The sequence below is a fragment of the Seriola dumerili genome, unplaced genomic scaffold (genome assembly GCF_002260705.1).
Source record: "Seriola dumerili isolate Sdu_G_001 unplaced genomic scaffold, Sdu_1.0 BDQW01000040.1, whole genome shotgun sequence".
In the NCBI taxonomy this organism is placed as follows: domain Eukaryota; kingdom Metazoa; phylum Chordata; class Actinopteri; order Carangiformes; family Carangidae; genus Seriola; species Seriola dumerili.
Window position 1 is genome coordinate 3,868,426 of NW_019174295.1, and position 19,552 is coordinate 3,887,977.

The window sequence follows — 19,552 nt, forward strand, 5'->3', positions numbered from 1 at the left end:
TGAGTTTCTGAGTGTTAAACGTTTAATAAATTATACCTAAAGATGTTTAAAAAAAAAAAAACTTGTTGGTTGCTTTTTCAGTTTTATGTAACAGAGAAATGCTGAAGACTTGAAGCAACAGATTTATTGTCTATAACAACGATTCACAAGAGCACAAACAGATCATCAGATCTCAGATCATTACAGGATGCCATACTTTTAATAACTCACATGGGTAAAATGAAATTACAGCATACAGCAAAAGTCATTTTATGTGATAATTGTATTTCACACATTTTCACATACAAACAGTAAATTGGGTTTTTTAAATGCTGTATCACACACCGCATTATGTTATTTTCCTCTTGGACTTCACAGAAGGGGAAGCACAATTGTCACAATGTGACAGGCTCAACATTATCAACAACAATGTCAAAAAAAGTCACCTTGCGTGTTTTATTGTAGCACATGATGTCACATCTGTGTGGTGCTACAGTTTCTTGTAGAGGTAAACAGAACCAGATATGTAGCTGCCCTCCGCCCCCGACACTTCTCTTGCCCAGTTTTCCACCTCAGTGACAGCTACACAGCTCCAGAGCCCCTCTTCCTCCATTTGCTTCAGCTCACGCTCCAGGGCAGCTTTGTATGGCAGATTGTCATGGCCATGTCTGCACGTCATACAAACGTAGCCACCTAGTGGGAACAGGTGACAGTGTAGCAGTGATGCTGAGTTAACAGCAGTGTCATACTGGTTCGATAACACCTACATAAAATAAAAAAATACAGCTTGCCCACTTTGGCATGTGATAAAACATTCATCATGGTTTTTCATGCAATGTGAATTGAAGCCCCCACTGCAATATTTTACCTGGTTTACAGGCGCTGCACAACTCTCTGACTACACGTAAAGGAACGTGATCCACACTCAGTGCCCCACAGATCACAACCAAATCAAATGATCCTGCAGAAGGAAGCGAAGAGGTGGTGAAGAGTGGGTGAACACAATAATTTAACAACACAAACGTATCTCTTTTCAAATCTACCACCACCTTCTTTTTGTTACAGCTGCATTTTATTTATTTATGTGTTTTTTGGTCATCTTTTTATGGTGATGAGGAGCAAGCTGCCAAATCCACAGCCTTGACATATTATTGCCTTAATATGTTGTTATAGATAATAGCGAAGAAGCACCAATGTACTCATCCCTGCTGACACATAGCAACATGATCATTCATATGAGTCATGGTTTTGGTCATGTTAATTTTGTTTTTAGGTTTGTTTCGGTTTGCTCCAAAAATAACTGCTAGAAATCTGACCATCATTGATTATACCAACTTTATCTGAGAGGCAGGTACTGGAGAGGAATCATACATTTTGTTTATCAGAGCTTGTTTGCTGAAAACAGCTGTCTGCTGCTGCCAAAAATGGGACTGATGTAAGAACCGAGACCAAACAGTAAATTTGCCAGTTTTAAAGAAGTTTGAAAGCTCAGTAGAGCTGCGGTTGGGTGGAAACTCTTAGCTAATTTACACTATGCATGGTGATTTCATTTGTCGGGAATATTTAAAGCAGTAAAACATGCACTCTACGTTTTTGATATTATTACACAACCTGTTTTGGCAGGTAGCAGTTGTTCTCCCAAAATGCATTGTTTGAGGTCTTGGTACAACTCTTTCTCTTGGGCCACGTCCAGCATAGCCTTGCTTCCATCAATGCCCACAAAATGTCTAAAACCATCGAGTTTCATCTGTAAAACACACACATTTGATTAAATACAGGTCACTGAGGTCAAACTGATGAAGCTTGGATACTGATGTGAGAAAAGTTAAATCCCAATGGTTTCACATAAGACATTCAGAAAATCGAAGAAGTTTGTTTGGACCAGACCTAACCAGACTGAATAAAGGAGTTGTAGACACATTCAACAAAGATGTCATCATTAGACAAAATGGCCCAACAGAGCATGATTTCTTTATTATTTTCTATGCTGTTTATTCCATCTATTTCATCAGTACTTGACAAACCAAAATGTGTTGTGTCTTTTCTGTCACCTAACCTGCTTTGCCACCAGTCCTGTGCCACAAGCCACGTCCAGTACAACAGCTGCTTCACGGTCACCACTGAAATGGGAGGAGATGACGCTTGCTGCTTGACTTGCTGCGTGGTAGTCCAGAACCGCCACGTCCTATTCAACCACAGAGCACAGTGGTTCATAAAACAGTCTCTCACGATGCACACAACATAAAATGGCCATGGTTCACAGGATGTATAGAGGAATTCTAGGAGTCACCTGATCATAGTTCCCTGCCCAGGTGTCATAGAAAGCCATTTTTTCGCCAACTGTAGCCGTACCGCGAACAGATGCAACCACTCCTTTTACAGTTTCAAATGTTCTTTGCGTCAATGCCATCGCTCCCTCCTTCTGCTGAGATAAGGGAACAAAAATCAGCTGAATATCCGATGAAGCATAAGTATGCTGGCTGCTCACAGTTAGCATTCCTTTGTCTCCTGAGGAATACAAATGACGTTAAAGACCTTTGAGCTGTTTCTTCAAAACCACCCCTGTAAGTCAAGAGAAAAATCTAAATCTATCGAAGACAAATACATTTGGGATGAAGGGAAGAGGGAATTGGATTTTTCATGCCACACCCCATCCATATATTCAATCCTGAATAAACTGAATACACCCCTTTAATTCTGCAGTTTTCTTGTAAACAAACAGGTTATTTTTACATTTAGTTTTACTCACTTAAAAATATTGTGTGTATCCTTGAGGTCTAACATCGTCTAATCACAAGACACTCTCAAGGACACTAGAAGACAGACTTGATTTATGAGCCTAGATGGCTTCCATTAAACCTGGAGTGTGCAGCCTACGAAAACCTGTCTCAAGTTGAGGTGCTCACATTCCAGGAGTGCGCAACACAGAGGGAATCATGTTTAAGGAGTAGGCTGGATGTAGGCAGTAATATCAAAGCGATGTCCACAATAATCTAAAACATGGCAGCTGACCACTTTGTAACGGAGCAGAGGAAACCTCAAGACTCAAAACAATCCATGACCGCCTGAGGGAGTACATTGAGACCTTGTGCCGGGCATCGTGCCAGTCGAAGGACAGAAGATAACAAGGAAAAGAGAAGGTGAAGTTCACCCAAACCCACCTAAAGTACCTGGCAAAACTCCTAGGTGCAAAAAGATCAGGAGGAAGTGGAGGAGTCCAAGGGATTCAAGGTGGGACAAAGACGAAGAGTGGGCGGCCTGATGGGAAGCAATACAAGGTGTACCAGTACTGTGAGAGACATCTCTGTCACGGTTTGCCATGGCAGACATTTTATGTTTGAATTTTGTCACCTCCTGTTTTATTCTGTAGTTGGTTTCCTTGTGTGTCTCGATGTTTGTACTTCCTGTACTTCCCTCCTTGGTGATTGTCTGCCCCGCCCTAATGTTTCACCTGTGTTCAATCACCCTTGCGTCTGTGTCTGTGTAGTCTCTGTGCTCCCCTTTGTCTGGGTCGGTTCGTCTGTTTTTATCTCTTGTAAATGTCCTCGGTGTCTGCTGCTGCTGCTGCTGCTGTCTTTGTCTCGAGTTACCAGTTTAGACCTCGTCTTCCTCGTGCTTCTGGTTCCTGTGATCCCCGTGTTTCACCAGTTTTGTAAGTTCTTTTGTTAATAAACATTTTTGCACTCACCCCAATGTGTTGGCTGCATTTTGTGTCCAGCCTTACCCCTCAAACGTGACAATCTCTTGCTGAAGGTAGCATGGAGGAGGATCTATGTTCCAGGTGATGTTCGTGCTGAAGTATGCTTTGTCAGTTGTGAATACGTGAATACGCCCTACACACACCTCCTATTATATTTACAAGTAGCCTACAATAAATTACCATCACCTACACTAGTGATTAAAAACTGCAGTGGACCAAATACCTTGTATTTTCTTTTAGAAAATGAATAAACAAAATAAATGGTCATTTACTCTACTGTACAACCTAAGAAATATGTTCAACCCAATATACTCTGCTTCCAAAAATAAGCTTCAGTTGGACCGGTTTTGCAGCTAATTTCCTTTCCTCCTTAGTTTTCCACTAGGGAGCTATTTAAATAAGTTCTCTCTATCTGGTAAAATGCATTTAATATTGTAAACTGAACTCTTATCTCTCAAATGTTGGATCAGAATCAAAGCAAGCTGTTTTCAGTATTTACGTTACTCCTTATCAAATTACATCTATTTATCAAGTCAGTTCACTCATTCAGCGATACAAAAATCACCATGTCTCAGGCACAATAAGAATCAATTCATTTTCTCGTTCAACTACCAATACACCGTGCATACACACTAATGTTGGTTTGTTAAGCATAGTAAAAAGAGGACTTACGACTTCAGACGCTTTCCTTTCTACTGTGATTGCTCAAAATGGTGAAAAAAAACAGTTGTGTAAAATAATAAATAAGTGACAAAAATCTCCTAAAATTCTGCTCTAAGTACAGACATTAAACTCCTTTGGGGACAGCTGTCCAGAGAGTCATAGGTTATCCAGTCTAACATGGAAGAAGGGTCCGTGGGCTTTTGGTTTTCCTTAAATAAGGACTGTGTCATGAATAATTATGTCTTCTCTGCCAATCAGATTTCTTTGACCTCATTTCCCATATCACATTTCATGATCGTTCACCTCCTGCTGCCATATTGTCCTAGCTGTGAAAGTCCATGAAAGCTCAAAAATCAATGCATTTAATGCATTGATTTTTGAGAAATTCAGGTTTGTGCATGTCCAGTACACTTCAAACAGTATGTTTATATGTTTACAGGTAAGAATGCAGGTAATATTGAGAACCTTTTAGTCTGCTAGTTTCCAAAACAGACAAGTAAGACCGGATTCCAAACAGATGAGGGGGGGAGCTCTGGAGGAGGAGAGTCTCCCAAACCCTCGGGTCATATCTAGAATTAGCATGCCTGGATGCTGAGGGATACAGCGAGCACGGCTCTGTCCAAAGCCAAAAAATGCACCGGGTTGCAAACAACACCTTTAAGTTATTAGTCGTTCTGAAAAGATGTCAGTTACCAAAAAGAAACGGGGGGGGGACAACAGGATAAATATTTGGCAAGTTAAAGTAAATTAAGATACTCTGGATAAAATCAACAGGACTAAATTAAGTAGTTCAGAATAACAACAGTTCAGGATAAAATACAACAAAAATGTCAAACAAAATTATAATACCAACCAAACAAAAGGGGGAAAAAAACAGTAATACATAAAACCATTCATGTAAACAAAGCATAATAAAGATAAAAGCAAAGCAGAAATAATTGATCCAGCAAGTTAACAAATCAAAAAGCAGCAGAGGCAATTTCCCAAGGGAAAATAACAACTTCTTACATTTGTCTCAAGTATTCTAATGAAATAATTTGGTTTCTGCCTGTTGAGACCTCTAATTACCTTCAGGGCCTGTGATTGAAATATTATATACTTAAAATTTCTCATCAGTTGAAGGTGAGGCTATACTCACAGAGCAGGAGCAGCCAATAAAGGAGAGAGTCGATACCAGCTCTTCAGATGAGCTTGGGGACCTTTTGTTGGCAGAGTTGTAAGATTTTAATCTCATGACCATACAACAGGTTTCGCAACTCTAAACTGTTTAGGTATACCTCTCCTTTATCCCTTCCAGCCTCCACAGCTTCAGACTCTACACTCCACTAATGTTCATCGTATTATCACTATATGATGTGTGTTACTGTCAATAAATGTTATATAGTACAACATATATAATATATGTGTATTTTTATTCTTACACCTCTAAACCTATACTTGTATAATACACACACACATATATGTATATATATTAGTTCATACATCATGGCCGAATTAGCTGTAATTTATTAGTTTGTATATGGTTTGTGAATATCTTCTCTCCAATTTCCTTCATCCCTTATTTTTTATTTATTCTATTCAAAGTTATTTATGTTTATCTTACCTCTTAGCCTGTTTCTGTGCTGCTGTAAATTTCCATCAATAAAGTCTAATCATGTCTCATAACTAGACTACCTGCAAATGACATTACAGGCTGCCCTTGGAAATGATCTGTGTGTCATACATTATCCAATGTTGATCTGTCAGCCACTTTGGTCCAGACTGAAATATTACAACATCTAGTGGACTGACTAGCATGAAGATTGGTACATTTGTCCATTGGTGGCGACATTTTGTAAAACATTTCAACAACAAATTGATGGAACATACATTCATGTCTCCCTCATTGTGGATCTCTCAACAAAAATACGTTCAACACTCTGGAATAAATTTGAGGTACAAAGTACATAATTGTTGTTCATACTCATTAACTAGCCTGTTTGTTTGATTCGCATGCAGCAGATATTAATGCACTACAGACACAGTAAACAGACATAAGTTAAATTTACAGTTCATTTATTACACAGTTCTCAGTTTCTATTAGGACGACGTTACTGCATATCTGCAGGATAGAAATCTGAAGAGGTTCAGGAGCAGTACACCAAGCACATTTTCCAGATACTAACTTTACTGCAACATGCTTATGCATGCAACATGGATACTGTTTGGTCATGAAAATTTCAAGTCTTCAATTTATTTTAAATCTGTGAAAGCAGTTTCACGTCTTCAGCTTTGGGTCTATAAAATACTGACAATGTGAAAAAATCCTGACACTTTCTTTGTGAGGAGTAATGTGAGTTTTCTGAATATTTTGTATTTTTTGTTTTGTACCTTGGCTGGTGTGAAGTCACATCTACACTGCCGGGCACAGTGCTAAAGTTGTAGCTTCTTATAAAGGTACACAGCACCAGATATGTAGCCGTCCTCCTGCTCTGACACGGCCCTCTCCCAGTCTTCCACCTCAGTGACCTCTACACAACTCCAAAGCCCCTCTTCCTCCATCTGCTTCAGCTCACGCTCCAGGGCGCCTTTGTATTCCAGGTTGTCACGGTTGCTTCTGGTTGTCATGCAAATGTAGCCACCTAGTGGATACAGGTAACAGTGCAGTGGTGTTGTAGAGTGATTAAAACTCACCTGATGACCCGATCACAGTGAGGAGATACTGACTCACAAGCGAAGATCAGAAGCGCAGTTGAGACGGCATCGAAACAAAAACAAAATTCTCACCTGGTTTAGTGGATTTGCACAGCTCTCTAACCACAGCGACAGGGACCTGACCAGCACTCAGAGCTCCAACGATTACAACCACATCAAACGAATCTGCTGGAGGAGGAGAGAAGTTTCAATTCAATTCAAAGGAGGATAATCATAGTTCCAAATCTAATTTCTAAAATTACTGCTACTTATAATAATACTAACAATTCAAAATATTCTATTACCATAATATATAGAGAGTTTTTTTAAGTTTCTAAAGTTGTTCACAGACAGACTTAACAATAGAACAAACCAAAACTTTCATCAACGATGATTAAAATGTGATTGTGTCATAAACGTACTAAATCAGAAACAGCAGCAGGCAGAAAATAATAAGAACAAAGACACACAAACACTGAATAAAACCACCTGATGATGACCTACTGAATCACAATGACCAATGACCCATGTGAAATAATGAATCACTGAATTACCCCACTGGACAGGAAGTGTCTCCTCTCCCAGCATGGACAGCTTTAGGTCCTGGTACAACCCGCTGTCTCTGGCCAAGTCCAGCATAGCCTCGCTTCCATCGACACCCACAAAATGTCCGAATCCAAGCCTCTTCATCTGTACAACAGAGACTGGTTGTTAATCATTCATACTGGATAAATCAGTTGAACATGGAAACTGAAAAACTGATAGCAATACATTCAGTGCTGTTCTAAATCGTAGGACCAAGGAAAGACAGGTCTGAAGTCAGTTTTGATCCAAACAGTTAAAAAATGCACAGAGAGAATCTTAAAAAGGTTTGAGGCATTCACTGTAAATACTTCATCTTATAAACTGGAACAGGCCAGATGTTAACACAGAAGTCATACTTTACATGAATAAATAATATTTTTATTCTTGTCACTCTGAAAAGACACAGAGGCATTAAAAAAAAAAAGAAAAAAAAAAGGCTTTTCAAATATTAAATCATATATTTCCAGTGTCAAAGAGTCAAGAGTTTACCTGTTTGGCCACCAGTCCTGTACCACAGGCCACATCCAACACAACAGCTGCTTCCCGGGAACCACTGAAATGGGAGGAGATGCTGTTCGCTGCAAGACTTGGTGCACGGTAGTCCAAAACAGTGACATCCTATTCAAACAAGTTTTAAGAAAGAACTGTGGCTTTTAGTACATAAGACGAGGGTAAACATGAACATGTATCTGAACATATTTATCAATTATTAACATATATATTTATAAACGATCTTACTATCATAAAACAGAAGTCGTTTTTCATTTTATCAAAACACACAGATACAGAGCTACATCATAATATATATTTTTGACAGCATTCTTTCTCTTAGCATTGTTTTTCAGCCAGAGAGGGTTGACTTAATCGTATTATTAAAGTATCTGTTCTACGAATTGACTAAACAGAACTAAAAAATCTAAATCAAAAATACTTCCAATGTGTTTGCTGATATAAAGTGTTGCTTCAGTTATCTCACCTGATCATAATTCTCTGCCCAGGAGTTGTAGAAGTTGACCTTGTCCCTTGATGTAGTGCTCTTATGTGCTGATAAGATAACTGCTTTCACACTTTCAAATGTGTTAGTGGCAGCTGACATCATCAAGCCTGTTCAAAGAAGAAGAAACGGAGGCAATGGAGTAAGGTGATAACATTAATGACAGATATCAGAACATTCATTACAGATTGTGTGAATGAAAATGAAAGATTACAGCTCAGTGACTCTTCATCTTCTATCAACCTGATCACCTTACTTTTTAGTTTTGATTTGACCTCACAGTGATTTGTTTTGTGATGTCATGTGTAGCCATGGACGGAGACGGATAACTGAACGGACCTAGTGCGCACAGGCTCAGAGCCATAATGGGTCAGGGAGCCCCTAGACCAGAGCCTCTTTATGAAGTTACTGTTAATATTGCTTGTTGGAAAGTCAATCAAACAGCCACAAAGAGATGCAAACAGCCACAGAGAGATGCAAAGACATATATAAAACAAGTGCAACGTCACACACAGTGACTACAGATAGACCTGTCCTGTGTTTATAAAAGTATACTGCCTGCTGCTACAACTGCTTAACATTTACACGAGTTCAAAGAAACTGATTTATACATAGTGGTGACAGAATTACCTACAGTAGCCTCGGTGGTTGTTTTCTCTGCCAATTTCTTCACAATCCTATATATCAAGTAGGTTCGCCAAGTCTCTCACAAATAAAGTGGAACAACATTAAAGACTGGCTGCAGACACTGTAGTCAGGAAGCTGTAGGAGTATGTGGTTTCATGGTGTGTTATTTCCTCAGTGCAGACTGTCAGGGACACGGATGTCCATGACACATTTATGCTTTTTCCTTCTTCTTCTTTGCTGTCCTTTTTCTACCCTCGTGTACTGTTCATAACAAACAGTCAAACCGTCCCTGCTTGCGGCGTGCACGTTCACCACACTATCTTCCAAGATCGCCTTTGCACAGTGTTAAACGCAACACTTCCTGGCTTCCAAATTCATGCACATGCGCAGCAGCTGTATCCCAAGCTGCTATTCATGTTCCCACCTGTAGAGTGGGAGTCAAAACAAAAATCTCCTGGAAAGTCGTTCTGACTTTTTAACAGCAAGCTAACTAGCTAAAACACGTAGCTGCCGATACCGTTAGCTAAACAGTTTCTATACCTATAAAAACTTTAATAGCTACGAAGCCCGGTCGTTCGGTAAATTTCATCATGGAGAATCAAAAGTTCCGCTCTTTCTACAACTTGTTTTGGTCCGTTTTCGTGGCATAGCTGAGAAGCTAACGCTGTTTAGTCAATAGGAGTTAGCTTAGCATTGGTGTCCCCCAACAAAAAGCCCAGCCTCTCCTGAGCCTTGTTGGACGGCAGAAGTTTCTAAATTTACTCCCTGGTAATGAGCCTCATCTACATTTCAAATACACGTAGTGTTTAACAAAGAAGTGACCGATATTTCCTGTGTGAAACCGCTGGAGACATTAAATTCGTGTCGCCTGATGGGTGATTTCCAAGATCCAATAACATTTAACTGCCAGAACTTGTGGCATGAGTCTGTCCAAATGTTTACAATTGTAAATCTCATTCAAATGTGTCGTTTAAGTTACTGGGTTTATCCATCTTATCATTTTAAAATGCCATGTTTTATCCTGAAAGCAGTTCTGTTGTCTTTCCCCAGGTTTCTGTGAAAGAAACACCCTCAAAATGTCCATCCTAGGATTAAAGAAGAAACAGCCGAAGACTTTCAAAGTCAAAGTTATCACCATGGATGCTGAAATGGAGTTCAGCTGTGAGGTAGGGATTTATTTAGGCAAACGTTGAGCCTGGAAGGATGTTTCATCTATGTCTTATAGAAGAATATGGATGATCATTTCCTTGTCCAGGTCAATGTATAGCCATATATATGTTTGCATTTGCACGTATAAGCATTTATTGGCTCACATTTATTAACTATCTCTGATTCAAGGACCAGCAAACTAAATAATAGCCTGAAATCTCCTGCACATAAAATATGACTGATCTCTTTGTCGCCCACTGCTTTTCTCAGGTGAAGTGGAAAGGTAAAGACTTGTTTGACCTGGTGTGTCGCACTGTTGGTTTGAGGGAGACCTGGTTCTTTGGACTCAGGTACACAGTAAAGGACACTTACGCCTGGCTGAAACCAGAGAAACGGGTGAGTAGACGAGTGAATTTGTGGAGGTCAAACTGGCTAATGAGGATTCAAAACAATGCATGACTTGAAAGTTATTTCAGACACCATGTGGTGAAAACATTTTTGCACAATGCCGATGATTTGTATGCGTTACCCAAAATTTGAAAGGTGAGGTAAATCTGGATTATAGAGCTGCATCTAGCAATTATTTTTCATAGTCAGTTAATCCCTGGATTATTTTTGTAATTAAACAATGTCAGAACATAGCAGAAGAGGCCCATCACAATTTCCCAGAGTCCAAGCTTGCATTGTAAGATTGCTTGTTTTGTCTGACAGACAGTCCATACCGAAAGATTTTCAGTTCACAATGATATAAAACGGCAAATTCTTACATCTAAGAGGCTGGAAAGAGCTAATGTTTGTCAATTTTGCTTGATAAATTACTTGAATAATCAATTGATTGTGTAAATTGTGTAGTCTATTGAACACATTATTGTGCACTTTTGACGTCCTTTTTTCTGTTGTTTATTTCTTCACCAAGGTCTTGGACCAGGAGGTTCCCAAGGACTCTCCCATAACGTTTCATTTCCTGGCTAAATTCTTCCCAGAAAAAGTAGAAGAGGAACTGGTCCAAGAAATTACTCAGCACCTCTTCTTCTTACAGGTAACCTAGCCGATAACATTTCTTGTGAAATAACTTTCAGTCTGATCTTATTTGTACAAACACTTGGAGATTTTGGTGATGGTATTATTTTGTGCACATAGGTGGTAGAATTCATCTCCATGTTTTAGAGAGCTGAATGAAACATTTTGACTTGGGTCAATACATTTTCATACATGTCTTCAAACTCTTGTTTAGGTGAAAAAACAGATATTAGATGAAGAGATATTCTGCTCCCCTGAAGCATCTGTTCTGCTGGCATCATATGCTGTCCAAGCAAAGGTAAGAGAGCTGTGCAAGGTTAATGTACGGGTAATGGTCCTTTACTGCACCTGCAGGATGCTTGTCCTGCCTGTATCTCAAAACATTAAGTCCATTTAAGTCCACTCATGAGACCAACAAATACAGGAATAATTCTCTGTCTGTTGTGTACTGAGTTTTGCTCTCAACATTGGACACAGGATAAACTTACTCACAGAGCAGATCACTGATCAGCCAAAACATTATGATAACCCCTGTTTAACATGCCGTTGGTTGTCTGTGTGCTGCTTAAACAGCTCTGATCCACGGACTCTACAGGACCTCTGAAGGTTCCCCTTGGTATCTAGCACCAAGACATTTGCAGCAGATTCTTTAAATCCTGTAAGTTGTGAGGTGGAGCAGCCATGGATCAGGCTTATTCTATGATCGCTCAACACACTATTGTCAGTTCAATCATCTAATACATCTCAGACCTAGACGTCTTAACGAGATAATCTATATTATGTGCTTCATCTTTGAGTGGTCACAATATTTTTGCCTGGATGTAAATGATGGTGCAAAAAAAATATTGTGTGTTCAGTCAGACTGCAAATGCTTTTAAGTTTTGCTAATGCTCAACATTAACACCCAAATTTCGTTCTTTTTTTCTCTCCTTTTCTTCTCTCTGTCACTCATCTCAATCACAGTATGGAGACTATGACCCAAACTTTCACAAACCAGGCTTCTTGGCACAAGATGAGCTTTTGCCAAAACGAGTAAGTATCCAGTACTACACACATTCGACCATTTACAAAAAGTGAGTTCTAGCAGGTTATCCACTCGTAGGAAATGTCTGTTTTGTGGGCTTTAATATTTCAGCATTTAGACAATGTTTGTGTGCCTGTGTGCATATTTGTATATATTATGATCCTGTGTGTGCATCCCAGGTTCTGATGCAATATCAAATGACAGCTGACATGTGGGAGGAGAAGATCACAGCTTGGTATGCAGAGCACAGAGGCATCGCCAGGTAGGACTGACCCAGCGGAGAAATTAACACCCTTACAAAAGGTGTAGTCCTAGATTCTGTAGTTCAAGTATCATGGGTTGATTTGCCTTCTCTTCTTTATATTTTACATTGTCTGTACAGGGATGAGGCTGAGATGGAATACCTAAAGATTGCTCAGGACCTTGAGATGTACGGTGTCAGCTACTTTGCCATCACTGTGAGTGTGAATTACTGTGTTTTGATGTTCTTTAGGTACATTTTGCATGATATCATGAAAAATACAGCCTAAAAAATGACTCTCCCGTTGGTTTACGTTTGTTTTTCACATCACATTGACAGCAAAATAAGAGGGACACAGACCTGTTACTGGGAGTGGATGCTCAAGGTCTTCACATTTACAGCCCCAACAGCAAACTCAACCCGAACAAGTCCTTCCCTTGGAGCGACATCCGTAATATCTCTTATAGTGAAAAGGAGGTAAATTAGTAATGGACTCAGTCTCTTTCCACAGACAGTTTACAGTCTGCATTTTATGTTTCTCTCTGTTGTAAAGCCTTCAGAGCTGCACTGTGTGTCGAAACAGTGCTGAGCAAATTGTATGACCAGGTCAGAGGAACTGAAATGTTTAACTTTTCCATGTTGCAGTTCACAATCAAACCCCTGGACAAGAAGAAAGATGTTTTCAAGTTCTACTCATCCCAGCTGCGTGTCAACAAACTGGTTGGTTCACCTGTTTGTCCTTGTAAATGTTCAATTATAACAAAGTTAAATGAAAGTTATATGAAGTAAGGTATTGCTGGTTTGTGTCTAGATCCTGCAGTTGTGTATCGGTAACCATGATCTATTCATGAGGAGGAGGAAGGTGGATTCCATCGAAGTGCAGCAGATGAAGGCTCAAGCTAAAGAGGAGAAGGCCCGCAAGAAGGTCGGTGCTCTCTCAACTCCGCTGGAGCAATGCGAATAACAGATTAGATGGGATGTGCTCTATGCATACATTTGGAAACTGCAAAACTTTTACTCTAATTGGGTTTCTTGGCCTCGGTCTAGATGGAGCGCCAAATCCTGGCACGGGAAAAACAGATGAGGGAGGAAGCAGAACGAGCAAAAGAAGAGATGGAACGGAGACTTTTCCAGCTGCAGGACGAGGCGCGACTGGCCAATGAGGCACTGGTGAGAGCTTCATCTTCCTTTTTGTGTGAACATGCTTTGGCAGCAAGCTTTACATTTCTGTCGTTGATTTCATGACAGAAATGATGCTAGAAGTTGGCCCAAGAAAACGTTGCGGTACTAAAATTCTGTTGTCTGCGTTATAGAGCCAGATTCCACCATCATGCTAATCCCTTAACTGTTCCACCGTTTATCTCATACTAGTTTGTAAAAATGCAATGCATTTTCTCCAGCTGCGATCTGAGGAGACAGCGGACCTTCTGGCAGAGAAGGCCCAGATTGCTGAGGAGGAGGCCAAGCTTCTGGCCCACAAGGCTGCAGAGGCTGAGCAGGAGAGACAGAGGTTAGAGGTCACCGCCATGAAGACCAAGGAGGAGAAAAGGCTGATGGAGCAGAAGATGAGGGAGGCAGAGCAGCTGGCTGTGAAGCTGGTGGAGCAGTCTGAGAGGAGGTATGGAATCAGCTAATTATTTATAATATTTTTCTCTTGATTTTTCCTCAATTAAATTACATCATCCACTTATGCTGCAGTGAATAAATGAAATACAGTTGATCACTGCAGGGGTTCAACCATAATCAGCCATGTCCAGGGGTAAATCAGATATAGATATAAAGAATTCTCTATGATTTCTTAAATGTCTTGTAAATGAGAACCTGGTTTTTGTAATCAGAAGCCCGAGTCCCCCAGGTGATTTCACCAGGAGAACACAGATAACCAGGTTTATAATCTGCTTTGTCTAGGTACACACGTGCATGACAAAAGACTGCAGACAGGGAAAGTAACAGTGGAATGGCTGGATGAAGAGCCATGTGTTTTTGTATTGAAAATAAGTTCGACTGAAACTGAAACGAACACAAAGTAGCCTCTAGAGCTCTAAATAAATTGGTCTCCATGCTGAAAATTTGATGACTTGTCAAATTCAGACGCATTCACGTTGTGAGGGAAAGCTCTGCTCTGTGTGCCTGTCTTCTCACTGCACCATGCAGCTTCAGCTCAGACACGCACACTGCAAAAAAAAAAAAAAAGAGTCAGCACCTCAGGAGAGAGACAGTCACAGTCTGCTGTCACTACCACAGTCAGTGGCAGGGGAGAAATCTGATGACTGACCTGCTGCATGTATAAGCAGATTTACAGTAACCAGGTTACTCCAATGCCTTTAAACACGTTCCCTGATTACCCAAGTAACCTTGTTTCTCTGTATAAGCTCGTTATTTAAGTTCATGTAAGTGCGATGACTGTTCTCCTGTAACATTGAAAGTCTTGCAATCAAGTCCAAAAGGATCAAAATTGGTCTTTTTTATTCCATGCATTGTTCTTCCTTGTCAAAACCTGGCACCGTCATTACCCACAATGCAACGTTGGTGAGAGAGTAACGTGCGTTATGCTAGTAGCGACTAATGTAGCCTCACACTGTTACACACATGGAACGATGAGGAGCAGGTTACAGATGTTCCCCTTTGAATCAAAGAGAAAAAAATGTCAGACAGACATATAGAATGTGTTTCATTCACAATTAACTTTCCATTTTCAACATCTTAGTGAAACACAGGTTAGTTTGGCATCTTTCACTATTGCCATAGTTACTGTGTGTCCAGAATGTAGCATTTATAGGACTCTTCTCTCTGTTGTAGCTCCATGTCACAGTTGCCCTACAAGGTGTAGGTCAAAACCCAAGTACTTATCGTACATTAATAACACAACTACTGTCTTCCAGAAGCCTTGACTTAACCAAACCTGTGGTTCCAGGTTGAAGGAGGCTGATCACCTGAAACAGGACCTGACGGAGGCAAAGGACGCTGAGCGGAGAGCCAAACAGAAGCTGCTGGAGATCACCAAAACAACATACCCTGTACGGTGATCAATGATACTGCTGGTGTACTCTTTGTGATGCCTTTGTTATGCCTTTTTGTGGATGGATGCAGCTTCTTTTTGCTCAGAAAGTTATTATTGAATATCTGTGAAATACAAAGCCATCTGATAACCTGCTGTGTTTAAAGGTCACTTATGAGCTTGGGTACTTAAAATGCACTGAACTGTGATGTTCAGTACCTTTCAAGAGTTATTATTTTTAAAGAGGATTATTGTTGTTGTTCCACAAACTGCATCATTTATTTCTCTTGCAGTTATTGATTTCATATTTTTCCCAGAATGTCTTATCTTCTTTTCATTTATGGCCGAACCACAGCAGTTCAGACCAATCGGCGGCCTGAGCTATGGCCGTGTGTGTGACTGTTCATTAACAACAATGGCAGGTCTAAAGGTGTTACCGTGGATGACACCATAGCATCAATCATCTCAGAACAGGATATTATTTCATAATAGAAAAAAGAGCAAAGAATGGCACTGAAGGCTTTTCCCGATTGAAAAGATGTTTTCGCTCGTTCTCCCGACCGGCTTCTGCAAGTGTTTGATTTACCAACTGGCTCCGCTGGGGCAAATGGGAAGGATGCAGAATGTGATTGGTTGAAGTTAGCCCCTGATTGACAGTGATAGACAGATGGTTCATTCAATCACCTGCCAAGTTTTTTTAAAACGCCTGCCCTTTTCCAAACAATTTCCAACGGAGCCTGCCCAGATGGTTCTGTGTAACAAACCATCTGGTCTGTCAGTTCACAGAATCTCCTTAACTGCCAGAGAAGTGGTTGGTTTTACGAGACTGGGATAAAACCAGCTTTACGTAGATGCGTGTTGGATGTTGTATCTATCCTTGTATGTACCCTTTGCAGCAAACAAGTAGTAGCACATTAACTTTTATGTTTTTGAAAAGGAAGGAAAAACATTTCCCCACAGGAAATGTTTGGCCAGAGAACTACAACTACACCGAACAAGAGAATAACAAATGTTTTTAAGTCTTTAATTTTGGTGTGGATTTATAGAGACAGGAATAGTTTGCTTTCATTTTGTGTCATCACTGAGAGTAAGAGCTGTCAAAAATGATTGGAACATTTACTTGCAGTTTATGCGCATCAAGTTAAACTTCATATTGCTGTTGTGTGTCAACAAATAGTAATGTGGTAGTGTTATGTGCTTTACCTTTATGAATGTATCTACTTATTTAACTGTCTTCCAGCTCATAGCAGCTTACTCTACTCCACCCGCTCCTCCTGAAGCAGCCGACTTAGGCTATGAATCAGCATCTACGCGCCTAGACTTCAAGGACTCAGACATGAAAAGGCTGTCTATGGAGATTGAGAGAGAGAGGTGAGCTGGAGTTTAAATCCCCTGCAACAACATTTTTGAATGACAGCTTTGCTCTACATCCATATGATATCTTGCCATGCATTGATACAGGCTTGAGTACATGGAGAAGAGTAAACACCTGCAGGATCAGCTGAAGGAGCTTAAGTCAGAGATCGAGTCTCTGAAGCTTGAGGAGCAGCAGCAACAGGCCGGCCTCTACAGCCTCCACGGTGAGGCCAGGGGATACGTTCAGGAGCCTGTCTACATACCTCACAGCAACGTACGTATGATCACATCCCCCGATCATCTTCTTATGACTAATTTTATTTATAATTGATGACCTGTCAGCTTATAGCTTATAGCCAACAATACTGCTTTCAGAGTTTTCCCTCCGTCTACCGCTTCATATAATGGGTTCACGCACAGACCACAGTTGAATCGCTGACTGCTTGGCAACATTGGACTTCCTATTTGGATTATCCAAAGCATAATGGGAACTGTAGTGCTAAAAATATTCCTCTCAAATGGAAATAAAAAAATAAAAAAAAGTTCTTTTTTTTATCAGCACATTTTTGACAGCGCTAAGGTGTTGAATATCCTGTCATAATAATAATCCTGTCATAACGGTTCTTATATAACTGTCGCACAAAAATCCTGCTCCTCTTTACTTTAATATACAGTTAACTGCTTTGTGTTGAAAACTTTTAGCACATAAAGGGTAACAAACCCCATGCAATTTCCAATCACCACATGGTTGCCAAATGATGGGATTTCTGAGTAGGCTAAAATGACAGTATATAGTGAGCCTAGCTAAGTGATGCAGTGACTGTGCAGTAGACCTGCAAATAAAGACAAAAGTTTAAAGATGTGGTGCATATGAAGCACAGTTGTAATCATCAGTAGTGGTACATAGTTATGTAACTGCATACATATTTCTTGTCTTTGAATTTTCTAAGCACACCATGAATGCACATTTCTTTGCACTGATTTCAGCCACCTGTGCCTCTCTCTCTCAAACTGCTCACACTTGTCTTGTTTTGCAGCGAAACTCTGCGTACATGTCTCAGATGGCCTTCTTTGAAGAAGTGTGATGCTAGTCCTGCAAGATGAGGAAGGAGGGCAGCAGCTGTTGTCATGCAGTATTTTCTCGACACGTTTGGTTAACTTTTACCAGGCTGAAACTAACAAACAGACACACACCTACATCATGATTATGTGCTTTGGAAAGACTTTGAATCTATCCTCAACAACTAACAGCCGCTAGTTTGGCTGCCTGCAGAGGCTGCCACACTAGTTTGTACCACCTGACACACTACAGCACCTTCCATATTTCTTTCATATGTAATGAACACATTCATTTGTGCCATATATCTAACACTGATTCAGGATATGGTGCTCAGGATGGATGTAGACTGAGGTTTTATTTGATGATGTTTTTTGTGTGGTTTAGGGGATGCTTAGAATCAAACCTTAATGACAAGTTATACATAAATGCCTTAACAACATTTTGGGGCAGGGATTAAGTTAATGTGTTTTTTTTTCTTTCAGAAACCGGCTTTAGGCAAAGTTCCTGCATAAGATATAATTAAGTAAATTATCCTTCTCAGGCCGAGGACATTTTCAAAAAGCATAAATATCCTGATTTTGTAAACAGAAGTTTTTGGCCATTTTCTTTCAAACCAGCAAAGTGTTTCTCAAACCCGAATGCCCAAATTTCTGATTATATGTTTAGCAGGCTGTTGTTGAATGTAGCTATGAGTACTAAATATACGCTAAAGATCACTCTTAATCAGTGATATGTAATGTGAAAATTAGCATTGTGATCTTGGTCATAAAAGTAATTTATAAAAGTAGTCATTGCAACTCAAAGTAAAGTCCAGGTCTGAGGAGCAGGTGTGTGCAGGGACCTTGTCAAGAGGCGACACTCCAGAAAAATGTCAGATTCAGTGTTGGAGCTTTGTTCTGGTCTTTAAAAAAAAGTGTTTTCTTGCTGTTTCTGTTACGAAGTTCATAAACTGCCTTTACTGATAACAACACACAGTTGCCTTTTATAGTTTTCTAGTGCGTCATCATGGTAGTTAACATAAATGTAGTATACAATTACAAGCTTGAGCTCTGCCATTTCAAGATTTTATATTTTGTACTCTAGACTGTTGATGTGCCTTGAACTTTATTTTTTACTATTATGATTTGAGTTACTAAGGTTTTACTTGATATCATTGTGCTCATGTGTCTTAGCATTAGGGGTTTCTTTAAGTTTGGGGTTGAGTTCATACCCTGACTGATTTACAGAATAGAAAATTGATGGCTTTCTTATTTTCTTTTTTTTTTTTTCTTTTCTCAGGGTTAGTGTTGGAGACAATCACTGTTTTTCCCCTGAGATATACAGTATGGTATCCATTCATGTTTACCTTTTTTTGAACAGGCTGTTTTTCATTTAACTTGGATTAGTCTAACAGTGGTGCACATGATAAATATGTTCACCTGCAGTAGATGCACTGGGTCATGTGAGTGAACTTTTACTCAACTACACTCATTACATTGTCAAA

At 39.9% G+C, this 19,552-nt stretch overlaps 3 protein-coding genes across 5 annotated transcripts; 1 reads left to right on the forward strand and 2 right to left on the reverse strand.

Moving 5' to 3' along the window:
* Positions 1-301: 301 nt before the first annotated feature.
* On the reverse strand, positions 302-4,681 carry LOC111217216 (methyltransferase-like protein 27). The gene is made up of 6 exons (XM_022738991.1): positions 4,352-4,681; positions 2,270-2,404; positions 2,036-2,164; positions 1,591-1,726; positions 848-940; positions 302-672 (listed from the first exon to the last, which is right to left on the reverse strand). The coding sequence occupies exons 2-6, from the start codon at positions 2,387-2,389 to the stop codon at positions 470-472; spliced, it is 681 nt and encodes a 226-aa protein (XP_022594712.1). The 5' UTR covers positions 2,390-2,404; positions 4,352-4,681; the 3' UTR covers positions 302-469.
* A 489-nt stretch (positions 4,682-5,170) lies between these two features.
* On the reverse strand, positions 5,171-9,554 carry LOC111217180 (methyltransferase-like protein 27). 3 transcript variants are annotated; one of them, XM_022738940.1, is made up of 6 exons: positions 9,229-9,554; positions 8,577-8,704; positions 8,090-8,218; positions 7,570-7,705; positions 7,109-7,204; positions 5,171-6,963 (listed from the first exon to the last, which is right to left on the reverse strand). In XM_022738940.1, exons 2-6 carry the CDS (start codon positions 8,697-8,699, stop codon positions 6,755-6,757), a joined length of 693 nt encoding a protein of 230 aa, XP_022594661.1. In that variant the 5' UTR covers positions 8,700-8,704; positions 9,229-9,554; the 3' UTR covers positions 5,171-6,754. The 3 variants fall into 3 exon arrangements, with proteins under 3 accessions (XP_022594661.1, XP_022594662.1, XP_022594660.1); XM_022738941.1 differs by having other exon boundaries at positions 7,109-7,201; positions 9,225-9,554; XM_022738939.1 differs by having other exon boundaries at positions 9,225-9,554.
* Positions 9,555-9,671: 117 nt separating this feature from the next.
* On the forward strand, positions 9,672-19,158 carry LOC111217181 (merlin-like). Its single transcript, XM_022738942.1, has 17 exons — positions 9,672-9,989; positions 10,272-10,387; positions 10,641-10,766; positions 11,287-11,409; positions 11,605-11,688; positions 12,354-12,422; positions 12,594-12,676; positions 12,797-12,872; positions 12,995-13,132; positions 13,301-13,375; positions 13,467-13,580; positions 13,703-13,825; positions 14,056-14,273; positions 15,570-15,672; positions 16,894-17,024; positions 17,115-17,283; positions 18,047-19,158. The coding sequence occupies exons 2-17, from the start codon at positions 10,298-10,300 to the stop codon at positions 18,092-18,094; spliced, it is 1,770 nt and encodes a 589-aa protein (XP_022594663.1). The 5' UTR covers positions 9,672-9,989; positions 10,272-10,297; the 3' UTR covers positions 18,095-19,158.
* The last annotated feature ends 394 nt before the right edge of the window (positions 19,159-19,552 follow it).